General features: G+C 44.2%; 1 protein-coding gene across 2 annotated transcripts in view; it reads right to left on the bottom strand.

Annotated features, from left to right (window-relative positions):
- LOC140198789 (cell adhesion molecule 2-like) overlaps window positions 1-21,683 on the bottom strand; it is a 172,779-nt gene that overhangs the window by 59,763 nt on the left and 91,333 nt on the right. For both annotated transcript variants that reach the window (XM_072259819.1, XM_072259820.1), the window contains exon 4: window positions 10,370-10,460. In XM_072259819.1, the coding sequence (XP_072115920.1) occupies window positions 10,370-10,460 (91 nt within the window). The remainder of the gene's footprint in view (window positions 1-10,369; window positions 10,461-21,683) is intronic.

Here is a 21,683-nt window from a genome sequence, read left to right as displayed (position 1 = left end):
AACAATTTACACCAGACCGAACCTGCTGCAGCGTGAATCAATTTAACTCACGCACAGCCCCTAATCTAAACTTATTTCCTTTAGCAATTTGCAGGATGTTACTAAAGCCCAGGGCCGTAGTCTACAATGGGGAGACACAGTAAACACAGGTACGCCGGGGGTTCTGGTGACTTCATCGTTCAGAATGGCAGCTTAAGTCAACAGCTCCTCTGGAAAAACGCATATTTTGCCTCGTTAATCCATCTAATATAAGATCTTTCGAACATATCTGAATTGATAGGGGGGGCTAGAATGGAGATTTAAAAAAAGCATCACTGCGGAGCCTATGGAAGACAGAGGCGCAACGAGCGGCTCTCCTGCACGTGTGCGTGGTGGCGAGGCTGACGCTGGACCTCGTTCAGGCGAAGCGGCAACTATGATAAGGATTTTGGAAGAGATAAGGGAAGTCCAAAAAGATATAAAACAGCAACTCAATGATATAAAGTCAGCTCGCCAACGTCAATCAGACAATAGCGGTGGGAGAGACCCGAATTGAGAAGGTGGAAGATCACGTGCAAAACGTAGAACAGATACTAGGTAAAACGATAAAAATATTAAATCAATAGGAAAGTAAATTGCTTGACCAGGAGGGAAGATCATGACGGAAAAATTTCAGAATTTATAATGTCCCCGAAGGAGCGGAGGGATTGTCGATGATGGACTTTGTAGAAAAGCTGCTGCAGGAGGCGCTGGAGATTCCCCTGACTATGGAGATTGAAATTGACAGGATGCATCGTTTGCTCATCCTGAGGCCTCCCGGAGACAGAGAAAGTAAGCCGCGCTCAACAGAACTTAGATTCCTTCAATACAATACCAAGGTGGAGATTCTACGAGGGGCCTGGGGTAAGAACAGGGTGTTTTGGAATGGGAAGTTAATATACTTCGATCATAATTACCCCCCGGCGGTCCTACAGAAATGCAACGAATATTCCAAAGTGAAACAAATATTAAAGCAAGAAAAGATTAAATTCCAAACCCCGTACCTTGCTAAACTGAGGGTGTTTTACGAAGGAGGGATACAACTATATCAGATGGTGGAAGAGGTGACTACAGACATGAACAACAGAGGATTGCCCGTTAGCGTGGTCAGACCGAGGGAAAGCCTGGCTGAGCAGTTATCCCGATCTGCTTGGGAAATAGTAAGAGAAACAAGAAAGCAGGGGACAGGAGGAGGACGAGAGAAGGATATTAGGAAGAGACTGCGAGTTCTCCGAAGACAGCCCTCGCCTCCTCCAGAAGAGCCATAAGGTTTGGCTAACTTTAAAAGTGCTGATAAACTAAACTGAAGCAAAAATAGACGGTGATATACCTATCTCAAGAAATACATATTATAATGTGGAACCCAGGGTCATCTAGAGACCCCAGCCTTGGAATCACACGTTCGTTACCTTTTTTTTAATTATTCGCTTTTCTTGGTTCTTATTTGTTCAGGCAGTAGATCGATTAAGTTATCTTCTGCAAATTTCAATGGTATGCTAATAGATAAATACACATGGCTAAGGACAAAGTAAAATTCATTTCTTTTAATGTCAATGGGCTGTTAAATCCAATCAAACACAGTAAAATTCTATCAGAAATGTAAAAAAGAACAAGCTCATGTAGTATATTTACAGGAAACTCACTTAAGTGATAATGAACATGGAAAATTAAAGAGAATGGGCTTCACTAATTTGTTTTTCTCCTCATATAAATCAGGAGTTAGAAGAGGAGTTGCTATTCTCATCTCAAGCAAGCTAAATTTTGAAAAAGTATTTGAAATGGGAGATAAGGAGGGCAGATATATTCTGGTAAGGGGGAATATAGACAGAAATCCAGTTACTTTATTGAAAATATATGCACCCCCAGGAAGTGATATTAGTTTCTTGCAGAAATTTACTAATATTATGGTAACGGAAACAGAAGGTCTCTTGATATGTGGGGGAGACTTAAATTTACAATTACAACCAAAGTTAGACTCTTCCAATAGAAAAACTTATGAAACAAATTCCTAACATAAGAAAGTTAACACACTTTTTGAGGTTGTTTGTTTTATTGATGTATGGAGGGATCGTTTCCCCAATAGAAGGGATTACACTCATTGTTCTGCCCCTCATTACGTATATACAAGAATAGACTATTTCAAAACATTTGGAAAAGATAGAGACAAAATAATCACCTGTGGAATTGGGACAATAGATGTAAGTGACCATGCACCTATATATTTATCCGTTGATTTTGACCTACCACCAAAGAATACTATTTGGAAACTAAATTCAAGTCTACTCAATGATCCCTAATTTAAGGAACAAATTAAAAAAGAAATTGGTCTTTACTTAGAATTCAATGATAATGGAGAGGTTTCAACTCCCATTCTATGAGATACTATGAAGGCTGTCTTAAAGGGGAAATTATAGCGATATCTTCATAAAAGAAAAAAAAAGGAATAAAACATTAGAGGAATTACAAAATAAGCTGAAGGAATGAGGAAAAAAAACACATTGAGTTTGTCACAGGATACACTAGAGGAAATTTTAAAAATTAGGAATAAAATTAATAGTTTGGCTACACAAGAAATTAGAAAAAAATTAATGTTTCTGAAACAGAGACACTATGAAAGTGAGAGGAGGTGGGAGGAGAAGATGGCGGTGCGCCTGCGCGTGTGCAGCCCTCCGGTGAAAAATGATATCGTATCTGTTAAATAGGGGCCGTGAACAATTCTGATCTGATGGAGATGGACGTGAAAGCACAGAGGAACATCTGGAGAAATTTCTGAAACGCCCGTTTGCTGCTGTCGTTACTGTGTGGTCGGGAATCTTCCAGAGGGAAGGCCTCAAAATCTCCGGCCTTGCCTGCTTTTGGCGACCGAGAAGGAGGTCTAATCATTCGGACAGAGATGGCGCTCAGTACTCAGTGTCGGAGAGCTGATCAGAGCTCGAAATTTTCGGATGACTCAGAGTCAGATTGTGGTCGGCATGGCAGGGAGAGTTTTTCTTCCTTCTCCCGTCTGCGTGAGATGTGGGATATTTGAGAGACTTTGAACTTTTACTGTGCTCATGGACTTCTTCAACAAGTTATGGTATTGTTGCACTGTTGTAACTATATGTTATAATTATGTGGTTTTGTCAGTTTTTTCAGTCTTGGTCTGTCCTGTGTTTTGTGATATCACACCAGAGGAAATATTGTACCATTTCTTAATGCATGCATTACTAAATGACAGTAAAAGAGGACTACGTGTCTTCATAATCTAAATCTATGAAAATACTGGCATGGAAACTGAAAAAAAAAGTAGAAAATACAATTCATAGAATTAGGGATCCAAGAACAAAAGTGATAAAAAATAAGCTAAGTGAAATTCAAGAAGCTTTTGAAATGTTTTACAAAATTCTATATTCCAAAGCTCCAGGGGGAAGCATAGCCCAGATTGACACCTTCCTGAATTCTTTAGAGTTACCCACTTTAAGCAAAGAACAAAATAGAAAGATGACTGCTGACATAACTGAAGCTGAACTAAAAACTACAATTAGTAGGCTTAAATTAAGCAAGTCACCAGGATCAGATGGATATACAACAGAGTAGTATAAAGAGTTTAGAAGTGAGTTAATTCCTATTTTACTCCCCACACTGAACTGGACCCTAAGAAGGCGCAAATGACACCCAACTGGAAGGAGGCGATAATCTCAGCTATACCGAAAGAAGGCAAGGATAAAACTGAATGTGGGTCATTTAGACCAATATATGTTCTTAATGTGGATTATAGATTATTTACCTCCATCATGGCCAAACGATTACAAGAGTTTCTACCCACACTGATACACAATGAAATTGAAGCAATAGTGATAAGCGTGGATGCTGAAAAGGCATTTGATATGGTTAATTGGAATTTTCTTTACAGAGTTTTACATAGATTTATTCTACATGACACAATTATTAAAACTATGCAGGCACTATATGACAATCATACTGCTAGGATTAAAATCAATGGATATTTATCTAATAGTTTTACCCTAGAAAGGGGCATTATATTTGGAACCATTAGCTCAACACATCAGACAAAATGAAGATATCAGAGGAATTACTATTAAAGGGACAAAGCATAAATTGTCCTGTTACGCGGATGAGATTTTGATCTATCTAGGGCAACCAACATATTCTTTACCTAAATTGATGCAATCCTTTGAACAATATGGCCAATTATCAGGATACAAAATCAACATAGATAAAATCCACATAAAAGTTGCTGGTGAACACAGCAGGCCAGGCAGCATCTCTAGGAAGAGGTACAGTCGACGTTTCAGGCCGAGACCCTTCGTCAGGACTAACTGAAGGAAGAGTGAGTAAGGGATTTGAAAGTTGGAGGGGGAGGGGGAGATCCAAAATGATAGGAGAAGACAGGAGGGGGAGGGATGGAGTCAAGAGCTGGACAGGTGATAGGCAAAGGGGATATGAGAGGATCATGGGACAGGACGTCCAGGAAGAAAGACAAGGGGGGGGGGAACCCAGAGGATGGGCAAGGGGTATATTCAGAGGGACAGGGGGAGAAAAAGGAGAGTGAGAGAAAGAATGTGTGCATAAAAATAAGTAACAGATGGGGTACGAGGGGGAGGTGGGGCATTAGCGGAAGTTAGAGAAGTCGATGTTTATGCCATCAGGTTGAAGGCTACCCAGACGGAGTATAAGGTGTTGTTCCTCCAACCTGAGTGTGGCTTCATCTTTACAGTAGAGGAGGCCGTGGATAGACATGTCAGAATGGGAATGAGATGTGGAATTAAAATGTGTGGTCACTGGGAGATCCTGCTTTCTCTGGCGGACAGAGCGTAGGTGTTCAGCAAAGCGGTCTCCCAGTCTGCGTCGGGTCTCGCCAATATATAAAAGGCCACATCGGGAGCACCGGACACAGTATATCACCCCAGCCGACTCACAGGTGAAGTGTTGCCTCACCTGGAAGGACTGTTTGGGGCCCTGAATGGTGGTAAGGGAGGAAGTGTAAGGGCATGTGTAGCACTTGTTGCGCTTACACGGATAAGTGCCAGGAGGGAGATCAGTGGGGAGGGATGGGGGGAACGAGTGGACAAGGGAGTCGCGTAGGGTGCGATCCCTGCGGAATGCGGGGGGGGGGAGGGACACTTAACACTTCACCTGTGAGTCGGCTGGGGTGATATACTGTGTCCGGTGCTCCCGATGTGGCCTTTTATATATTGGCGAGACCCGACGCAGACTGGGAGACCGCTTTGCTGAACACCTACGCTCTGTCTCCTTTTTCTCCCTCTGTCCCTCTGAATATACCCCTTGCCCATCCTCTGGGTCCCCCCCCCACCCTTGTCTTTCTTCCCGGACCTCCTGTCCCATGATCCTCTCGTATCCCTTTTGCCTATCACATGTCCAGCTCTTGGCTCCATCCCTCCCCCTCCTGTCTTCTCCTATCATTTTTGATCTCCCCCTCCCCCTCCAACTTTCAAATCCCTTACTCACTCTTCCTTCAGTTAGTCCTGACGAAGGGTCTCGGCCTGAAATGTCGACTGCACCGCTTCCTAGAGATGCTGCCTGGCCTGCTGTGTTCACCAGCAACTTTTATGTGTGTTGCTTGAATTTCCAGCATCTGCAGAATTCCTGTTGTTTTCATAGATAAAATCCAACTACTTTTATATAACTATAGCCCACCAAAAGAAATTGAGAGTAGATATCCTTGGGCATGGCAAACAGAGTCTGTCAAATATTTGGGCATCATTATGCCAAAAGATTTGGCAAAATTATCAGAATGCAATTATCAGCCTAAATATAAAAAAAATAAGGAAGATATAACAAGATGGAACCTAATTCCTTTTCTTGGTCTCAGTACAAGGATTAAATCGATTAAAATGAATATACTGCTCAGACTACTATATCTCTTTCAGATCTACCAATAGAGATTAACCAAAACCAATTCAATAAATGGAACAAGATGCTATCAAGATATATATGGCAAGGTAAAAGGCCTAGGGTTCGTCTCAAAACTTTGCAATTAGCCAAGGAAAAGGAGGGATGGGGCCTACCTTCTCTTAGAGATTATTATTTTGCAGCACGGTTGAGAGCTGTGATATGCTGGTGCAACCCATCATATGATGCTCAATGGAAAAACATTGAGGAGGGGATACTTTCCATACCCATACAGGCAATTTTGGCTGATAACAACCTACAAAGTTACATAAATACTATTGATAACCCATGGATGAAATGGACTCTTAAAATATGGAAAACTATTATAAAAGAATATAAACTGGAGACGGACATTGCAATTCTTAAATAGTGCGTATATGACTCGGATTTTATGCCAACAAACTGGATGCTAGATTTAAGGACTGGACAGCTAAAGGAATAACAACTATCTGCAACATAATGAAAGAAGGAACACTGTTCAGTTTTGAAATATTCAAACAGAAACACTTATTAGAAAAACAAGACTTTTATCAATATTTACAGATGCGACAGTATGTTAATAGGACGGTTAAAAATGTAACCAAGGCAAGTACATGTTTGATGGAGCTATTTAGAAAAGCATATAATTCAGACAACGGTCGTAGAATAATTTCAAATGTGTATAAGGGTTTGTCAAATCTTAAACCACATTCGACTTCATACATTAAAACAAAATGGGAGAAGGAAGGAGGGATAATAATATCTGAGGAAGACTGGACAATAATATGGAGGTATCAATGGAAGTGTACCAGTTCACAGCAATGGAGGGAGTTTGGGTGGAAAAACTTGATAAGATATTTTATTACACCCGCTCAGAAATCCCATTATGATAGAAACCTCCCTGTTTGCTGGAGAAATTGTGGAAATCAAAATGCAAACCATTATCATATTTTCTGGGAATGCCCTGTTATCAAAGACTATTGGAGTGGGATACACAATGTCCCACAAGACATCTTTAAATGTAAAATACCCTTAGAGAGTAAGACCATATATTTTGGGTATACACCTCAAGAATGGTTGAAAAGAGTTAAATATTTAATGAATGTACTGCTGGTGGCTGGTAAAAAGACCCTTACCAGGAAATGGTTATCACAGGAGAGCCCAACTTTAAATGTATGGATGGAAATTACAATGGACATTTACAAAATGGAGAAGATAACAGCATCTGTTAATCATAAGTTGGAACAATTTGATTCATACTGGAAAAATAGTTTAACTACATAACACTTCATAGGCCTGATTTTATTCTCACAAGTCAATGAATATGTTATATAAAAAAGATCACTCCCTACTTTGTACATAGTTTTCTTCTTTTGATTGTTCTTTCTTTCCTCTGCTTTCTATAAGTGTATAACTCAGATAAATATTATGTGGAGATTTGTGACAAATATGACTATATGATATATATGTACATTATCTTAAATACATCTTATGGAAATGTTTGTTTGATGATGAACTTCAATAAAAAATAAATTACAAAAAAAAACACAGGTATGCTGTGATCTACAATGGGGAGACAGTACACACAGGTATGCTGTGATCTACAATGGGGAGACAGTACACACAGGTACGCTGTGATCTACAATGGGGAGACAGTACACACAGGTACGCTGTGATCTACAATGGGGAGACACAGTATACACAGGTATGCCTCAAACCTAGCCCTGCCATTTCGATTTGGCCTGTACCCAAATTTTCAAATCTGGCCTGCCTTTTAAACCAAATATCAGCTTGTTCTTTGCTCTTGTACAATGGAAGCTGCCAACTCAACTCCACCTCACCTCACCTTGGACCTGCCACTTCAAATCGGCTCCAAGTCTGCTCCAGCAATGGTCATACATTGGCTTGTTCCTCTCTCTCATACCCAGGCCCGCCTTCTCAATTTGGCCCATACTCGCCATGTGTAACTGTCCTGCACCTTCCATGCTTTCGTTCACAGCACATAAATGCGAGATTGCACAGGTATTTGAAAAGCTCAACTCTGAAAGGGATTTTACAGGCTATTGATTGGTGTGATCATTTACCAGAAAAAGAATGAGTAATAAAGTAGCTAGTAGGTTTTGTATGCTTCCAGTAAGTCGTCACAGTGTTTCACTAGCGCCATCTTAAACAACCAACATAACATCCCAACTCCTGTACACAGTATAATGATTTATGAAGGCAAATGTTATGGTTTGTAAGTGCAAAAACATAAAACTAATTGAAGGAATAACAAGGAGCTGGGAGATAATGTGTGTCTACTTTTCTTTTACTTCTGTTGAAGATGGTATGTATATGACAGGATGTCATAATGAGGTATGCCATTCACGTTTTTTAACTTATAACTCGTTTTGAATTCTTTAAACAAACAAAGAATGGGATATCAACAATACATTTACAATATTATTTAAAGATTACTGAAATATTAAATACACAACAAATGGGCCAAAAGCTTTCTTTACGGCTCTATCTACCCGTGACACCACTTTCGAGGAATTATAGACCTGTATTCCAAGAACCTTTTGTTCCACCACACTCCTCACTGCCGTACCGTTCACTCTGTAAGACCTACCTTGGCGGGTCCTATCAAAGTGCAACACCTCACACTCGTCTGCATTAAATTCCATCTGCCATTTTTCAGCTCAATTTTCCAACTGGTCCAGATCCTTCTGCGAGCCATGATAGCCTTCCTCACTGTCCACGATTTGCTGATCCAATTTACCACATTATCAACCAGATTGTACAACAATGGACCCAGCACCGATCCCTGTGGCACTTATGATCTTTCAGAGAAGCAATCATCTTCTACCACTCTGTGGATTCACCTACAAAGCCCAAGTCTAATCCAATTTACCACCTCATCCTGAGTACCAAGTGACTGAACATTCCTGACCAGCCTCCCATGGTTGTGTTTCATCACCACATTTACTATAGTCAGTTTCCTGTTTATTAAGTGAAAGATGTTGCTGGTGGTACTGGAGCGTACTTTGTCACTATGCAAAACACAGCCAGGAAAGGACAGATTACTCTTTATTGTGTATTCAATTATTGTTTTACCTCATTCCACCTCAAAGCAATGTGTAATGTTCTGATCTGTATGAACAGTATGCAAGACATGTTTTCCACTGTATCTCAGTACATGTGACAATAATAAACCAATTCCTATTTAAAAATAAATTCCCGGGACAGGGACAGTTAGATACAGAGTGAAGCTCCCTCTACACTGTCCCATCACACACTCCCAGGGCAGGGACAGTTAGATACAGAGTGAAGCTCCCTCTACACTGTCCCATCGCACACTCCCAGGGCAGGGACAGTTAGATACAGAGTGAAGCTCCCTCTACACCGTCCCATCACACACTCCCAGGGCAGGGACAGTTAGACACAGAGTGAAGCTCCCTCTACACTGTCCCATCGCACACTCCCAGGGCAGGGACAGTTAGATACAGAGTGAAGCTCACTCCGCACTGTCCCATCACACACTCCCAGGGCAGGGACAGTTAGATACAGAGTGAAGCTCCCTCTACACTGTCCCATCACACACTCCCAGGGCAGGGACAGTTAGATACAGAGTGAAGCTCCCTCTACAGTATCCCATCACACACTCCCAGGACAGGGACAGTTAGAAACAGAGTGAAGCTCCCTCTACACTGTCCCATCACACACTCCCAGGGCAGGGACAGTTAGATACAGAGTGAAGCTCCCTCCGCACTGTCCCATCACACACTCCCAGGGCAGGGACAGTTAGATACAGAGTGAATCTCCCTCTACACTGTCCCATCGCACACACCCAGGGCAGGGACAGTTAGATACAGAGCTAAGCTCCCTCTACACTGTCCCATCGCACACTCCCAGGGCAGGGACAGTTAGATACAGAGTGAAGCTCCCTTCACACTGTCCCATCACACACTCCCAGGGCAGGGACAGTTAGATACAGAGTGAAGCTCCCTCCGCACTGTCCCATCGCACACTCCCAGGGCAGGGACAGTTAGATACAGAGTGAAGTTCCCTCTACACTGTCCCATCACACACTCCCAGGGCAGGGACAGTTAGATACAGAGTGAAGCTCCCTCCGCACTGTCCCATCACACACTCCCAGGGCAGGGACAGTTAGATACAGAGTGAAGTTCCCTCTACACTGTCCCATCGCACACTCCCAGGGCAGGGACAGTTAGATACAGAGTGAAGCTCCTTCTGCACTGTCCATCACACACTCCCAGGGCAGGGACAGTTAGATACAGAGTGAAGCTCCTTCCGCACTGTCCCATCACACACTCCCAGGACAGGGACAGTTAGACACAGAGTGAAGCTCCCTCTACACTGTCCCATCACACATTCCCAGGACAGGGACAGTTAGATACAGAGTGAACACTCCACATGGATCATTGGAGGCCACAAGTTTGAACAGAAGTTGACTTACTCTGGATTTCCAATTGCTTGACACTCCAATCTCAGCTCGTCTCCCTCCCGGGCAAAGTTCCTGGAGAAATCGATCTTCACCGAAGGTACATCTGTAACACAGTCAGTGACACAGAGATAACAAATGGCACAGAGGCTGGAGTGACTCCTGTTGAGGGTTTGCAGTGATGCAGGAGGCAAAAAGCTGGTGTTTTCAGGATAGGTAGGAGGCTCGATCTGCTGGTGCAGGGTGGAGAGTTAGGAGTGTGAGGGGCACGTGTGCTTTGGAGTTTCAAAACCACAAGTGGGGCAGCTTCCATTGTGGATTTCACATGACCAGGAAAAGTTTTTCGCAAGGCCACAGGGAAGAAGCTCATGTGGGGAACTGGACTGATGTTCTGGCAGACAGCTGGCACACAGCTGACGGGCCAAATGGTCTCATTCTGTTCTGCAACATTTCTACAATTCTGGAATGTCTAAGCTCCACTACAGAAGCCCGTGTGGATGATAGAGAGAGTACTGTCCTGCCTGGGTAACATCCCTACACGAGGTGACTTCCTCTGAGGTACCCATACCCTCTCAGTGCATGCCAGCCATTTTGAGACACTTCTTGAGGGATAGTTGGAGGGCTCTACCTCAACCCTGGGGACAAAATCTCACCTTCATTCTCAAGCAGGTGGTCTGAACATAGACAGCGCAACACAGTACCGGTGCTTCTGTGCTGAGCCTTTAACCTGCTCTAAGATCAATCTAACCCTTGCCTCCTACGTAATCCTCCATTTTCCTATCATCCATGTGCCTATTTAAGAGTCTCTTAATTATCCCTAATTTAACTGCCTCTATCACCGCCCCTGGCAGGGTGTTGCACACACTCCCCACTCTCTGTGTAAAAAACTTACCTCAGACATCTCCCTATACTTTCCACTGATCAGCTTAAAATGATGCCCCTCCGTATTAGTCATTTCCACCCTGAGAAAGAGTCTCTGGCTGTCCACTTGACCTATTCTTATCATCTTGTACACCGCTATCATGTCACCTCTCATCCTCCTTCGTTCCATGGAGAAAAGCCCCAGCTCACTCAAAATTTCCTCAGAAGGCAAAAAGACCATCAGATATAGAACCAGGATTAGGCTATTTGGCCCACTCAGTCTGCTCTGCCATTTCATCATGGCTGATCCAAATTTCTTTCTAGCCCCAATCTCCTGCCTTCTTCCCGTATCCCTTCATGCCCTGACCAATCAAGAATCTATCAATCTCTGCCTTAAATATACATAAAGACTTAAAGAATTTTTGTATTTTCTCTCCATTTAGAAAATAGTCAGGCCTTTCAATTCTTCTACAAAGTGCATGGCCATACGCTTCCCGACACTGTATTCCATCTGCCACTTTGCCTATTCTCCTAATTTGTCTAAATCCTTTTGTAGCCCCTCTACTTCCTCAAAACTACCTGCCCCTCCACCTGTCTTCATACTGTTTGCAAACTTTGTATCAAAGCTATCAATTCCATCATCCAAATCATTAACATATAACGTAGAAAGAATCGGCCCCAACACAGGCCCCTGTGGAGTATGTCTGGTCACTGGTAGCCAGTCAGAAAAGGCTCCCTTTATTCCTCCAGCCAATCAGCAGCTGCTTTATCCATGTAATTCCATGCTCTCTAATCCAGGCAACATCCTGGAAAATCTTAAACACAAAATACTCTGCAGATGCTGGGTCAAAGCAACACTCACAACACGCTGGAGGAACTCAGCAGGTTGGGCAGCATCCGTGGAAACAATCAGTCAACGTTTCGGGCCGAAACCCTTCTGTGCACCCTCTCTAAGGCTTTCGCATCCTTTCTATAATCACAAGACAAGATCACAAGACAAAGGAGCAGAAGTTGTCATGGTCCGGTCCATGAATTCCGCATTCCGGTTCACGGTCCGGTCCATCGACCCTTGCTCCAGGTTTTCCTGTCTACTCTGTTTCTGTTCCTGTTGAGCACTAGTTGAGGCAGCTAATTCTCATTGGGGCTGGCTGTATAAATACCTCCAGAGACCAGGGCGTGGCTGCTGGATTGTTCTTGTCCTTACTCCTGGTATCCCTTCCCCTGCCTTCTGCTTCCTCACCTGAAGCCCTGCCTTGTCTTGCCAGTAACTCTCACCTCACCTCACCTGTAGTCTTGTCTTGGAGCCACCCTGTACCTAGCTCCCTTCCTGTTCCCTGCCTCTGCTGCATAAGTCAGGTCGTCTTGCCGTTACCCTACAGTTGGTTCTGTCCCTTCCTGTCCCTTGCCTCCGTTGGGTAAGCCAGGCCATCTTGCTATTACCCTACGGTTGGTTCTGTCCCTTCCTGTCCCTTGCCTCCGTCAGGTAAGCCAGGCCGTATTGCCGTTACCCTACGGTTGGTTTGGTCCCTTCCTGTCGCTTGCCTCTGTCGAGTGGAGCACCGCGTCCTGCCCAGGAGGAGCTTCAAGACCGCAAGCCTCGAACTGCGCCCCAAGCCAAGCTTCAAGACCCCAAGCCTCAAGTCTCTAGCCAAGCCTCGCCTCCAGTCTCCAGCCTCCAGCCTCAAGCCTCGTCCTGCCTGCCAGCCAAGTCTCATCCTTGCCTAGTTCTGGGGTCCGAGCCAGAGGCAAGACCCAGGTTCTGGGTCCTTGTCCAGTCTCTGGCTCGGAGTCCAAATCCGGGCTCCTGGCTCTCTTGTCCAGTCCTAACAGTAGTAGTGAGGTCGGAGATGGTATTAAACAGGAAATTAGAAATGTGTGCAATAAAGGAACAGCAGTTATAATGGGTGACTTCAATCTACATGTAGATTGGGTGAACCAAATTGGTAAAGGTGCTGAGGAAGAGGATTTCTTGGAATGTATGCGGGATGGTTTTTTGAACCAACATGTTGAGGAACCAACTAGAGAGCAGGCTATTCTGGACTGGGTTTTGAGCAATGAGGAAGGGTTAATTAGCAATCTTGTCGTGAGAGGCCTCTTGGGTAAGAGTGACCATAATATGGTGGAATTCTTCATTAAGATGGAGAGTGACATAGTTAATTCAGAAACAAAGGTTCTGAACTTAAAGAGGGGTAACTTTTAAGGTATGAGACGTGAATTAGCTAAGATAGACTGGCAAATGACACTTAAAGGATTGACAGTGGATATGCAATGGCAAGCATTTAAAGGTTGCATGGATGAACTACAACAATTGTTCATCCCAGTTTGGCAAAAGAATAAATCAAGGAAGGTAGTGCACCCGTGGCTGACAAGAGAAATTAGGGATAGTATCAATTCCAAAGAAGAAGCATACAAATTAGCCAGAGAAAGTGGCTCACCTGAGGACTGGGAGAAATTCAGAGTTCAGCAGAGGAGGACAAAGGGCTTAATTAGGAAGGGGAAAAAAGATTATGAGAGAAAACTGGCAGGAAACATAAAAACGGACTGTAAAAGCTTTTATAGATATGTAAAAAGGAAAAGACTGGTAAAGACAAATGTAGGTCCCCTGCAGACAGAAACTGCTGAATTGATTATGGGGAGCAAGGACATGGCAGACCAATTGAATAATTACTTTGGTTCTGTCTTCACTAAGGAGGACATAAATAATCTTCCAGAAATAGTAGAGGATAGAGGGTCCAGTGAGATGGAGGAACTGAGCGAAATACATGTTAGTAGGGAAGTGGTGTTAGGTAAATTGAAGGGATTGAAGGCAGATAAATCCCCAGGGCCAGATGGTCTGCATCCCAGGGTGCTTAAGGAAGTAGCCCAAGAAATAGTGGATGCATTAGTGATAATTTTTCAAACCTCGTTAGATTCTGGACTAGTTCCTGAGGATTGGAGGGTGGCTAATGTAACTCCATTTTTTAAAAAAGGAGGGAGAGAGAAACCGGGGAATTATAGACCGGTTAGCCTAACGTCGGTGGTGGGGAAACTGCTGGAGTCAGTTATCAAGGATGTGATAACAGCACATTTGGAAAGCGGTGAAATGATCGGACAAAGTCAGCATGGATTTGTGAAAGGAAAATCATGCCTGACGAATCTCATAGAATTTTTTGAGGATGTACCTAGTAGAGTGGATAGGGGAGAACCAGTGGATGTGGTATATTTGGATTTTCAGAAGGCTTTTGACAAGGTCCCACACAGGAGATTAGTGTGCAAACTTAAAGCACACAGTATTGGGGGTAAGGTATTGGTGTGGGTGGAGAGTTGGTTAGCAGACAGGAAGCAAAGAGTGGGAATAAACGGGACCTTTTCAGAATGGCAGGCGGTGACTAGTGGGGTACCGCAAGGCTCAGTGCTGGGACCCCAGTTGTTTACAATATATATTAATGACTTGGATGAGGGAATTAAATGCAGCATCTCCAAGTTTGCGGATGACACGAAGCTGGGTGGCAGTGTTAGCTGTAAGGAGGATGCTAAGAGGATGCAGGGTGACTTGGATAGGTTGGGTGAGTGGGCAAATTCATGGCAGATGCAATTTAATGTGGATAAATGTGAAGTTATCCACTTTGGTGGCAAAAATAGGAAAACAGATTATTATCTGAATGGTGGCCGATTAGGAAAAGGGGAGGTGCAACGAGACCTGGGTGTCATTATACACCAGTCATTGAAAGTGGGCATGCAGGTACAGCAGGCGGTGAAAAAGGCGAATGGTATGCTGGCATTTATAGCGAGAGGATTCGAGTACAGGAGCAGGGAGGTACTATTGCAGTTGTACAAGGCCTTGGTGAGACCACACCTGGAGTATTGTGTGCAGTTTTGGTCCCCTAATCTGAGGAAAGACATCCTTGCCATAGAGGGAGTACAAAGAAGGTTCACCAGATTGATTCCTGGGATGGCAGGACTTTCATATGAAGAAAGACTGAATGAACTGGGCTTGTACTCGTTGGAATTTAGAAGATTGAGGGGGGATCTGATTGAAACGTATAAGATCCTAAAGGGATTGGACAGGCTAGATGCAGGAAGATTGTTCCCGATGTTGGGGAAGTCCAGAACGAGGGGCCACAGTTTGAGGATAGAGGGGAAGCCTTTTAGGACCGAGATTAGGAAAAACTTCTTCACACAGAGAGTGGTGAATCTGTGGAATTCTCTGCCACAGGAAACAGTTGAGGCCAGTTCACTGGCTATATTTAAGAAGGAGTTAGATATGGCCCTTGTGGCTACGGGGGTCAGGGGGCATGGAGGGAAGGCTGGGGCGGGGTTCTGAGTTGGATGATCAGCCATGATCATAATAAGTGGCGGTGCAGGCTCGAAGGGCCGAATGGCCTACTCCTGCACCTATTTTCTATGTTTTCTATGTTTTCTAATGAATACAGACCAAGAGCTAACAAATGCTCCTCATATGTTAGCCCCTGCATTCCAGGAATCATCCTCGTAAATCTTCTTTGAACTCTCTCCAACATCAGTACATCCTTTCCAAGATAGGGGGCCCAAATTTGCATTCAGTATTCCAAATGAGATCTCACTAATGCCCCATAGAGCCTCATCAACACCTCCTTACTCTTATACACTATTCCTCTTGAAATGAATGCCAACATAGCATTTGCTTTCCTTACTACTGATCCAACTTGGTGGTTAACCTTTAGGGTATCCTGCACGAGGACGCACAAGTCCCTTTGCACTTCCGATTTTTGAATTTTCTCCCTATCTAAATAATAATCTGCCTGATTATTTCTTCTTCCAAAATGTACAACCGTACATTTCCCAACATTGTATCTCATCTGCCATTGCTTTGCCCACTCTCCTAAACTGATTAAGTCTCTCTGTAACCTTTCCATTTCTTCAACACTTCCTGCTCCTCCACCTATCTTGGTGTCATCCGCAAACTTAGCCACAAAATCATTTAATCCATAATCTAAATCATTGATATACATTGTAAAAAGAAGCGGCCCCAACACCGACCCCTGCGGAACACCACTAGTAACCGGCAACCAATCAGAATAGGATCCCTTTATTCCCACCCTTTGCTTTCTGCCCATCAGCCAATGCTCCACCCATTCCAGTAACTTTCCTGTAATTCCATGGGCTCTCATCTTATTAAGCAGCCTCTTATGTGGCACCTTATCGAAGGCCTTTTGAAAATCCAAATACACAACATCCACAGCCTCTCCCTTGTCAATCTTATTTGAGATTACCTCAAAAAATTCCAATAGGTTGGTGAGGCAGGATCTTCCCTTCATGAAACCATGCTGGCTTGGGCCTGTTTTGTCATGCACCTTGAGGTATTTCATAACCTCGTCCTTGAGGATCGACTCCAATAACTTTCCAACCACCCATGTCAGATTAATAGGTCTGCAATTTTCTTTTTGCTGCCTCCCTCTTTTTGTAAATAGCGGAACTACATTTGCGACCTTCCAGTCCTCTGGAACCATGCCAGAGTCTATTGATTCCTGGAAGATCATTTCCAATGCCTCCACAATCTCCAAAGCCACCTCCTTCAGAACCCGTGGGTGCACCTCATTGGATCTGGGAGACTTATCTATTCTTAGTCCATTTAGCTTCCCAAGCACTTTCTCCCTAGTAGTCTTGACTGTACCTAATTCTATTCCCTGAGACCTCTGGCTATCAGGTATGTTGCTAATGTCTTCCACTGTGAAGACTGATGCAAAATACTTATTTAGTTCCTCTGCCATCTCTTTGTTACCCATTATAATTTCTCCAGCATCATTTTCAATCGGTCCCATATCTACCCTTGTCACTCTTTTACTCTTCATATATTTAAAAAAACTCTTAGTATCCTTTTTTATGTTAATTGCCAACTTCCTTTCATAATTCATCTTTTCTTTCCTAATGACTTGCTTAGTTTCCTTCTGCAAGTTTTTAGAAGTCGTACAGTCCTCAGTTTTCCCACTAATTTTTGCTTCTTTGCTTCTTTGCTTCTTTTGCTTTTGTTTTAGCCTTAACCTCTCTCGTTAGCCACATTTGTGCCATTTTTCCACTCATGATTTTCTTTTTTCTTGGAATATATTTTTCCTGCACTTTCCTTATTTCTTGTAGGAATTTTTTCCAATTCTGCTCTACCGTCCCTCCATCATCTAGCTTACTTTTCCAATCGACTTGGGCCAGTTCCTCTCTCATACCACTGTAATTTCCTTTGTTCCACTGAAATATTGATACACCTGATACCAGCTTCTCCTCTTCAAATTTGAAACTGAACTCAATCATATTATGATCACTACTTCCAAGGGAAGTATGATCATTACCTCCAGCTCCCTAATCGCCTCAGGTTGATTGCACAGCACCCAATCCAAAACAGCCAGTTCCCTGGTGGGCTTCTGGACAAGTTGCTCCAAAAAACCATCCTGTAGGCATTCTACAAACTCCCTCTCCTGAGATTGATTACCTTCCTGACTTTCCCAATTCACTTGCATATTAAAATTCCCCATAACTATCTTGACATTTTCCTTCTGACACGCTTTCTCTATTTCCAGCTGCAACTTGTAGTCCACATCCCGACTGCTGTTTGGAGGCCTGTATATAACTGCTATGAGTGTCTTTTTACCCTCGCCATTTCTTAACTCGACCCATAAGGATTCTACCTCTTCTGATCCTATGTCCCTTCTTTCTATTGATTTGATATCGTTACTTACCATCAGGGCCACGCCACCCCCTTTACCTACCTTCCTATCTTTCCTGTACATTGTGTATCCTTGGACATTCAGCTCCCAATCACATCCATCATTTAGCCATGACTCGGTGATGGCCACAATGTCATATCTTTTAACCTGCAGCTGTGCAGCAAGGTCATCCACTTTATTTCTAATGCCGCGTGCATTTAAAGTACAGTACATTTAGATCAGCATCAGTTACCAATTTTGCTATATTTCTATCGCACAGCAAATTATCCTGTCTATTCACCGGCCTGTCCTTCTTGCCATCTTTGCTGCACAGTATCTTTGACTTATTTCTATTTTCCTCTTCCTCGATCCTAACACCCTGGTTTCCCTCCCCCTGCCAACTTAGTTTAAACCCTCCCTAACAGCTATATTAAACAATCCCGCCAGGATATTAGTACCCTTTGAGTTTAGATGTAACCCATCGTGTCGTTTAAAGTAAAATTGGACAGCTATATGGACAGGAAGGGAATGGAGAGTTATGGGCTGAGTGCAGGTCGGTGGGACTAGGTGAGAGTAAGCATTCGGCACGGACTAGAAGGCCGAGATGGCCTGTTTCTATGCTGTAATTGTTATATGGTTATATACCTTCCCCAAAATAGATCCCAATGATCCAAGAATTTGAAGTCCTGCCCCCTGCACCAGTTACTTAGCCACACATTCATCTGCTTAATTCTGCTATTCTTACCTTCATTAGCCTGTGGCTCAGGCAGTAATGAGGTGATCAGACATAAATACCAGAAACCCAGTAAAGAGGTGATCTACTTAATTACAAATAATTTTCTGGTCGATGCATTCAGTGGCCACTTTATTAGGTACCTCCCCTACCTTCTATACCTAATACAGTGGCCAATGAGTGTATGTTTGTGGTCTTCCGCTGCTAAAGCCCACCCACTTCAATGTTTAATGTATTATGGATTCAGAGATGCTCTTCTGCACACAACTGTTTGAAAGTGTGGTTATTTGAGCTACTGTCAATCTCCTGTCAGCCTGAACCAGTCTGGCCATTCTCCTCTGACCTCTGTCATTAACAAGGTGTTTTTGCCCACAGAACTGCCACTCACTGGATTTTTTTTGTTTTTCACACCATTCTCTGTAAATTCTGATAGGCACAAGACAGTCTGCTGATGCTGGAAATACAGAGCAACACACACAAAATACTGGAGGAACTCAGCAGGTCAATCAGCATCTGTGGAAATGAATAAACAGTCGGTGTTTCAGGCTGAAACCCCTCACCAGGACTATAAAAGAAGGGGGAAGATGCCAGAATAAGAAAATGGGGGGGGGGGGGGGGAGGACAAGCTAGAAGGTGACGGACCAGGTGGGTGAGGAAGGGTGGTGAAGTAAGAAGCTAGGAGTTGGTCTCCTCTCTTCGGCTGTCGTTGATTTTCTAAGATATGGAAGACAAGCAGTTGTCCATGCTGCAAGTCTCCGCTCTCCACGCCACCGATGTTGTCCAAGGGAAGGGCACTAGGACCCGATATGGCTTGGCACCGGTGTTGTCACAGAGCAATGTGTGGTTAAGTGCCTTGCTCAAGGACACAACACACTGCCTCAGCTGAGGCTCAAACTCACGACCTTCAGATCACTAGACTGACGCCTTAACTTCTTGGCCACGCGCCACACAGGAGCTGATAGGTGGAAATGACAGGAGAGGAGAGGCACCGGGGAGGTGATAGGCAGATGAGGAAAGGAGGTAAGAGGCCTGAGTGGGGAATTGAAGAAGAGGGAAGGGGGAGGAGGAAAAATTACCAGAAGTTGGAGAGATGGGTATTCATGCTATCAGCTTGGAGGTTATCTAGATGAGTTGAGCTGGTGCTCCTCCATATAATTTACCTTGACGTTTTGATGAATATAATTACTATGGCCCCAGTGAAAGATTGTTTATGCACAGCAGTGAAACTGATAAAATATCTATCAATGGGGTAATAGCAATTATATCCATCCCTGTGAACTCGGTAATGGACTGAACTGCTTTTACCTCCTTTATCAAGCAGCTGGAGTATGTGGATGTGTCTCATTCACAGAGCAAGAGGGGATGAAGTGTGGGAAGAACTCGGAGAGTTTTCTGGTACACAAGGTGGTCACTCAGCCCATCTAACCCATGATGCCTGAAAGAGGCATACAAGGCTCCCTCCCCCATCCTAGCAACTTTCAATAGGAGAACCATGGAGAGTGTCCTGTCTGTCTGCATCACTGCATGGAAAAGAAGCTGTAAGACCCAAGATAGTCAAAACTGCCAAGACAATTACCAGGGTCTCCCTCCTCAATATTTGCGATACTTACCGGGAGCGTTGCAGATGAAGGGCCCAAAGCATTGCTGAGGCTCCCTACCACCCATCCCACAATCTCTTTGACCCACTACTGTCAGGAAGGAGGTACAGGAGCATCAGGACTAGGACTGACGGACTGGGGTAACAGCTTCTTCCATCAGCCTGTGAGACTAATGAACACTCTCCCTCCACTGAGGTCTCAACACTAGGACAGTGAGTTGTTTACTGTTTACCTGTGCTGCACTTCACTACATGCATTTTGAATGATATTTTACTAACATCTTTATCATAATATTTTGTTTTTTGTGCTGTGTGTGATATGTTTTGTGGGTGCACTGTGGTCTAGAGGAACATTGTTTCGTTTGGTTACAGTCCGATGACCATAGACTGGAACTTGAATATGAATCCATGGTGTGTGAAAGTGGTCCATCCACCGTAACCCCCTTCCTCCCAGCCTGTCCAACAGGCGGTGGAGCATTAAGTGCTTGTCCAATGAGGGGAGGGTTCCTGACACCTACCCACTTTCTGAGGCAGTCTTCCACACACACCTCCACACAGCTCCGTTCCCCAATATCCTCCTGCAATTGCAACATAAGCCCAACAGATACTCAGTCCCCAATGAAGGTGTGCAGGGTATTGGGTTAGTGGCCGCTGTAAAATGTCCCCTTGTGTGCAGGTGAGACACAGAGTGCAGGGGGAGATGATCGGTATGAGGGGAGAATAGATCACTGGGAGATTTTGTCCCCGGGTATGCAGAGACAGAATGCAGGTGGAGGTGTTTTGAATGGGGGAGAATAGGTTACTGGGGGATTTTGCAGCAAATAGGACTGCTGTGTGAGACAGTACTGATTCAGTAGGCAGAATGGCCTGTTAATCACTGCTGGCCACAGCCCACTCCTTCCCCAACCTCTTCACCTCACCACCCCACCCCCACCCCTCCCCACCCCTCCCACTCACAGCCCTTGTCTTCATCTGCACACTGATATCCTCCAAACCCCTGTCTGGAGCTGCTTGACTCACCCTGCGCCTGACTTCCATCCTCATCTCCACATTCAACGGCCAGGCAAGGGAGACAGGCAATGAAAGGGTAAATCCACGGTCAGGGTGTGTGTGTGTGTGTGTGTGTGTGTGTGTGTGTGTGTGTGTGTGTGTAAGTGTGTCTGTGTGTGTGTGTGTGTGTGTGTGTGTGTGTGTGTGTGTGTGTGTGTGTGGGCATGTGGCCAAGTGGTTAAGGCATTGGACTAGCGACCCGAAGATCGAGAGTTCGAGCCCCAGCCGAGGCAACATGTTGTGTCCTTGAGCAAGGAACGTAATCACACATTGCTCTGCGACGACACTGGTTCCAAGCTGTATGGGTCCTAATGCCCTTCCCTTGGACAACATCGGTGTCGTGGAAGAGGGAGACTTGAGGCATGGGCAACTGCCAGTCTTCCATACAACCTTGCCCAGGCCTGCGCCCTGGAGAGTGAAGACTTTCCAGGTGCA

The sequence above is a fragment of the Mobula birostris genome, chromosome 6 (assembly GCF_030028105.1).
Source record: "Mobula birostris isolate sMobBir1 chromosome 6, sMobBir1.hap1, whole genome shotgun sequence".
Lineage (NCBI taxonomy): Eukaryota > Metazoa > Chordata > Chondrichthyes > Myliobatiformes > Myliobatidae > Mobula > Mobula birostris.
The sequence above is the reverse complement of the archived record's forward strand: the minus strand, read 5'-3'. Positions and strand labels throughout refer to the sequence as shown.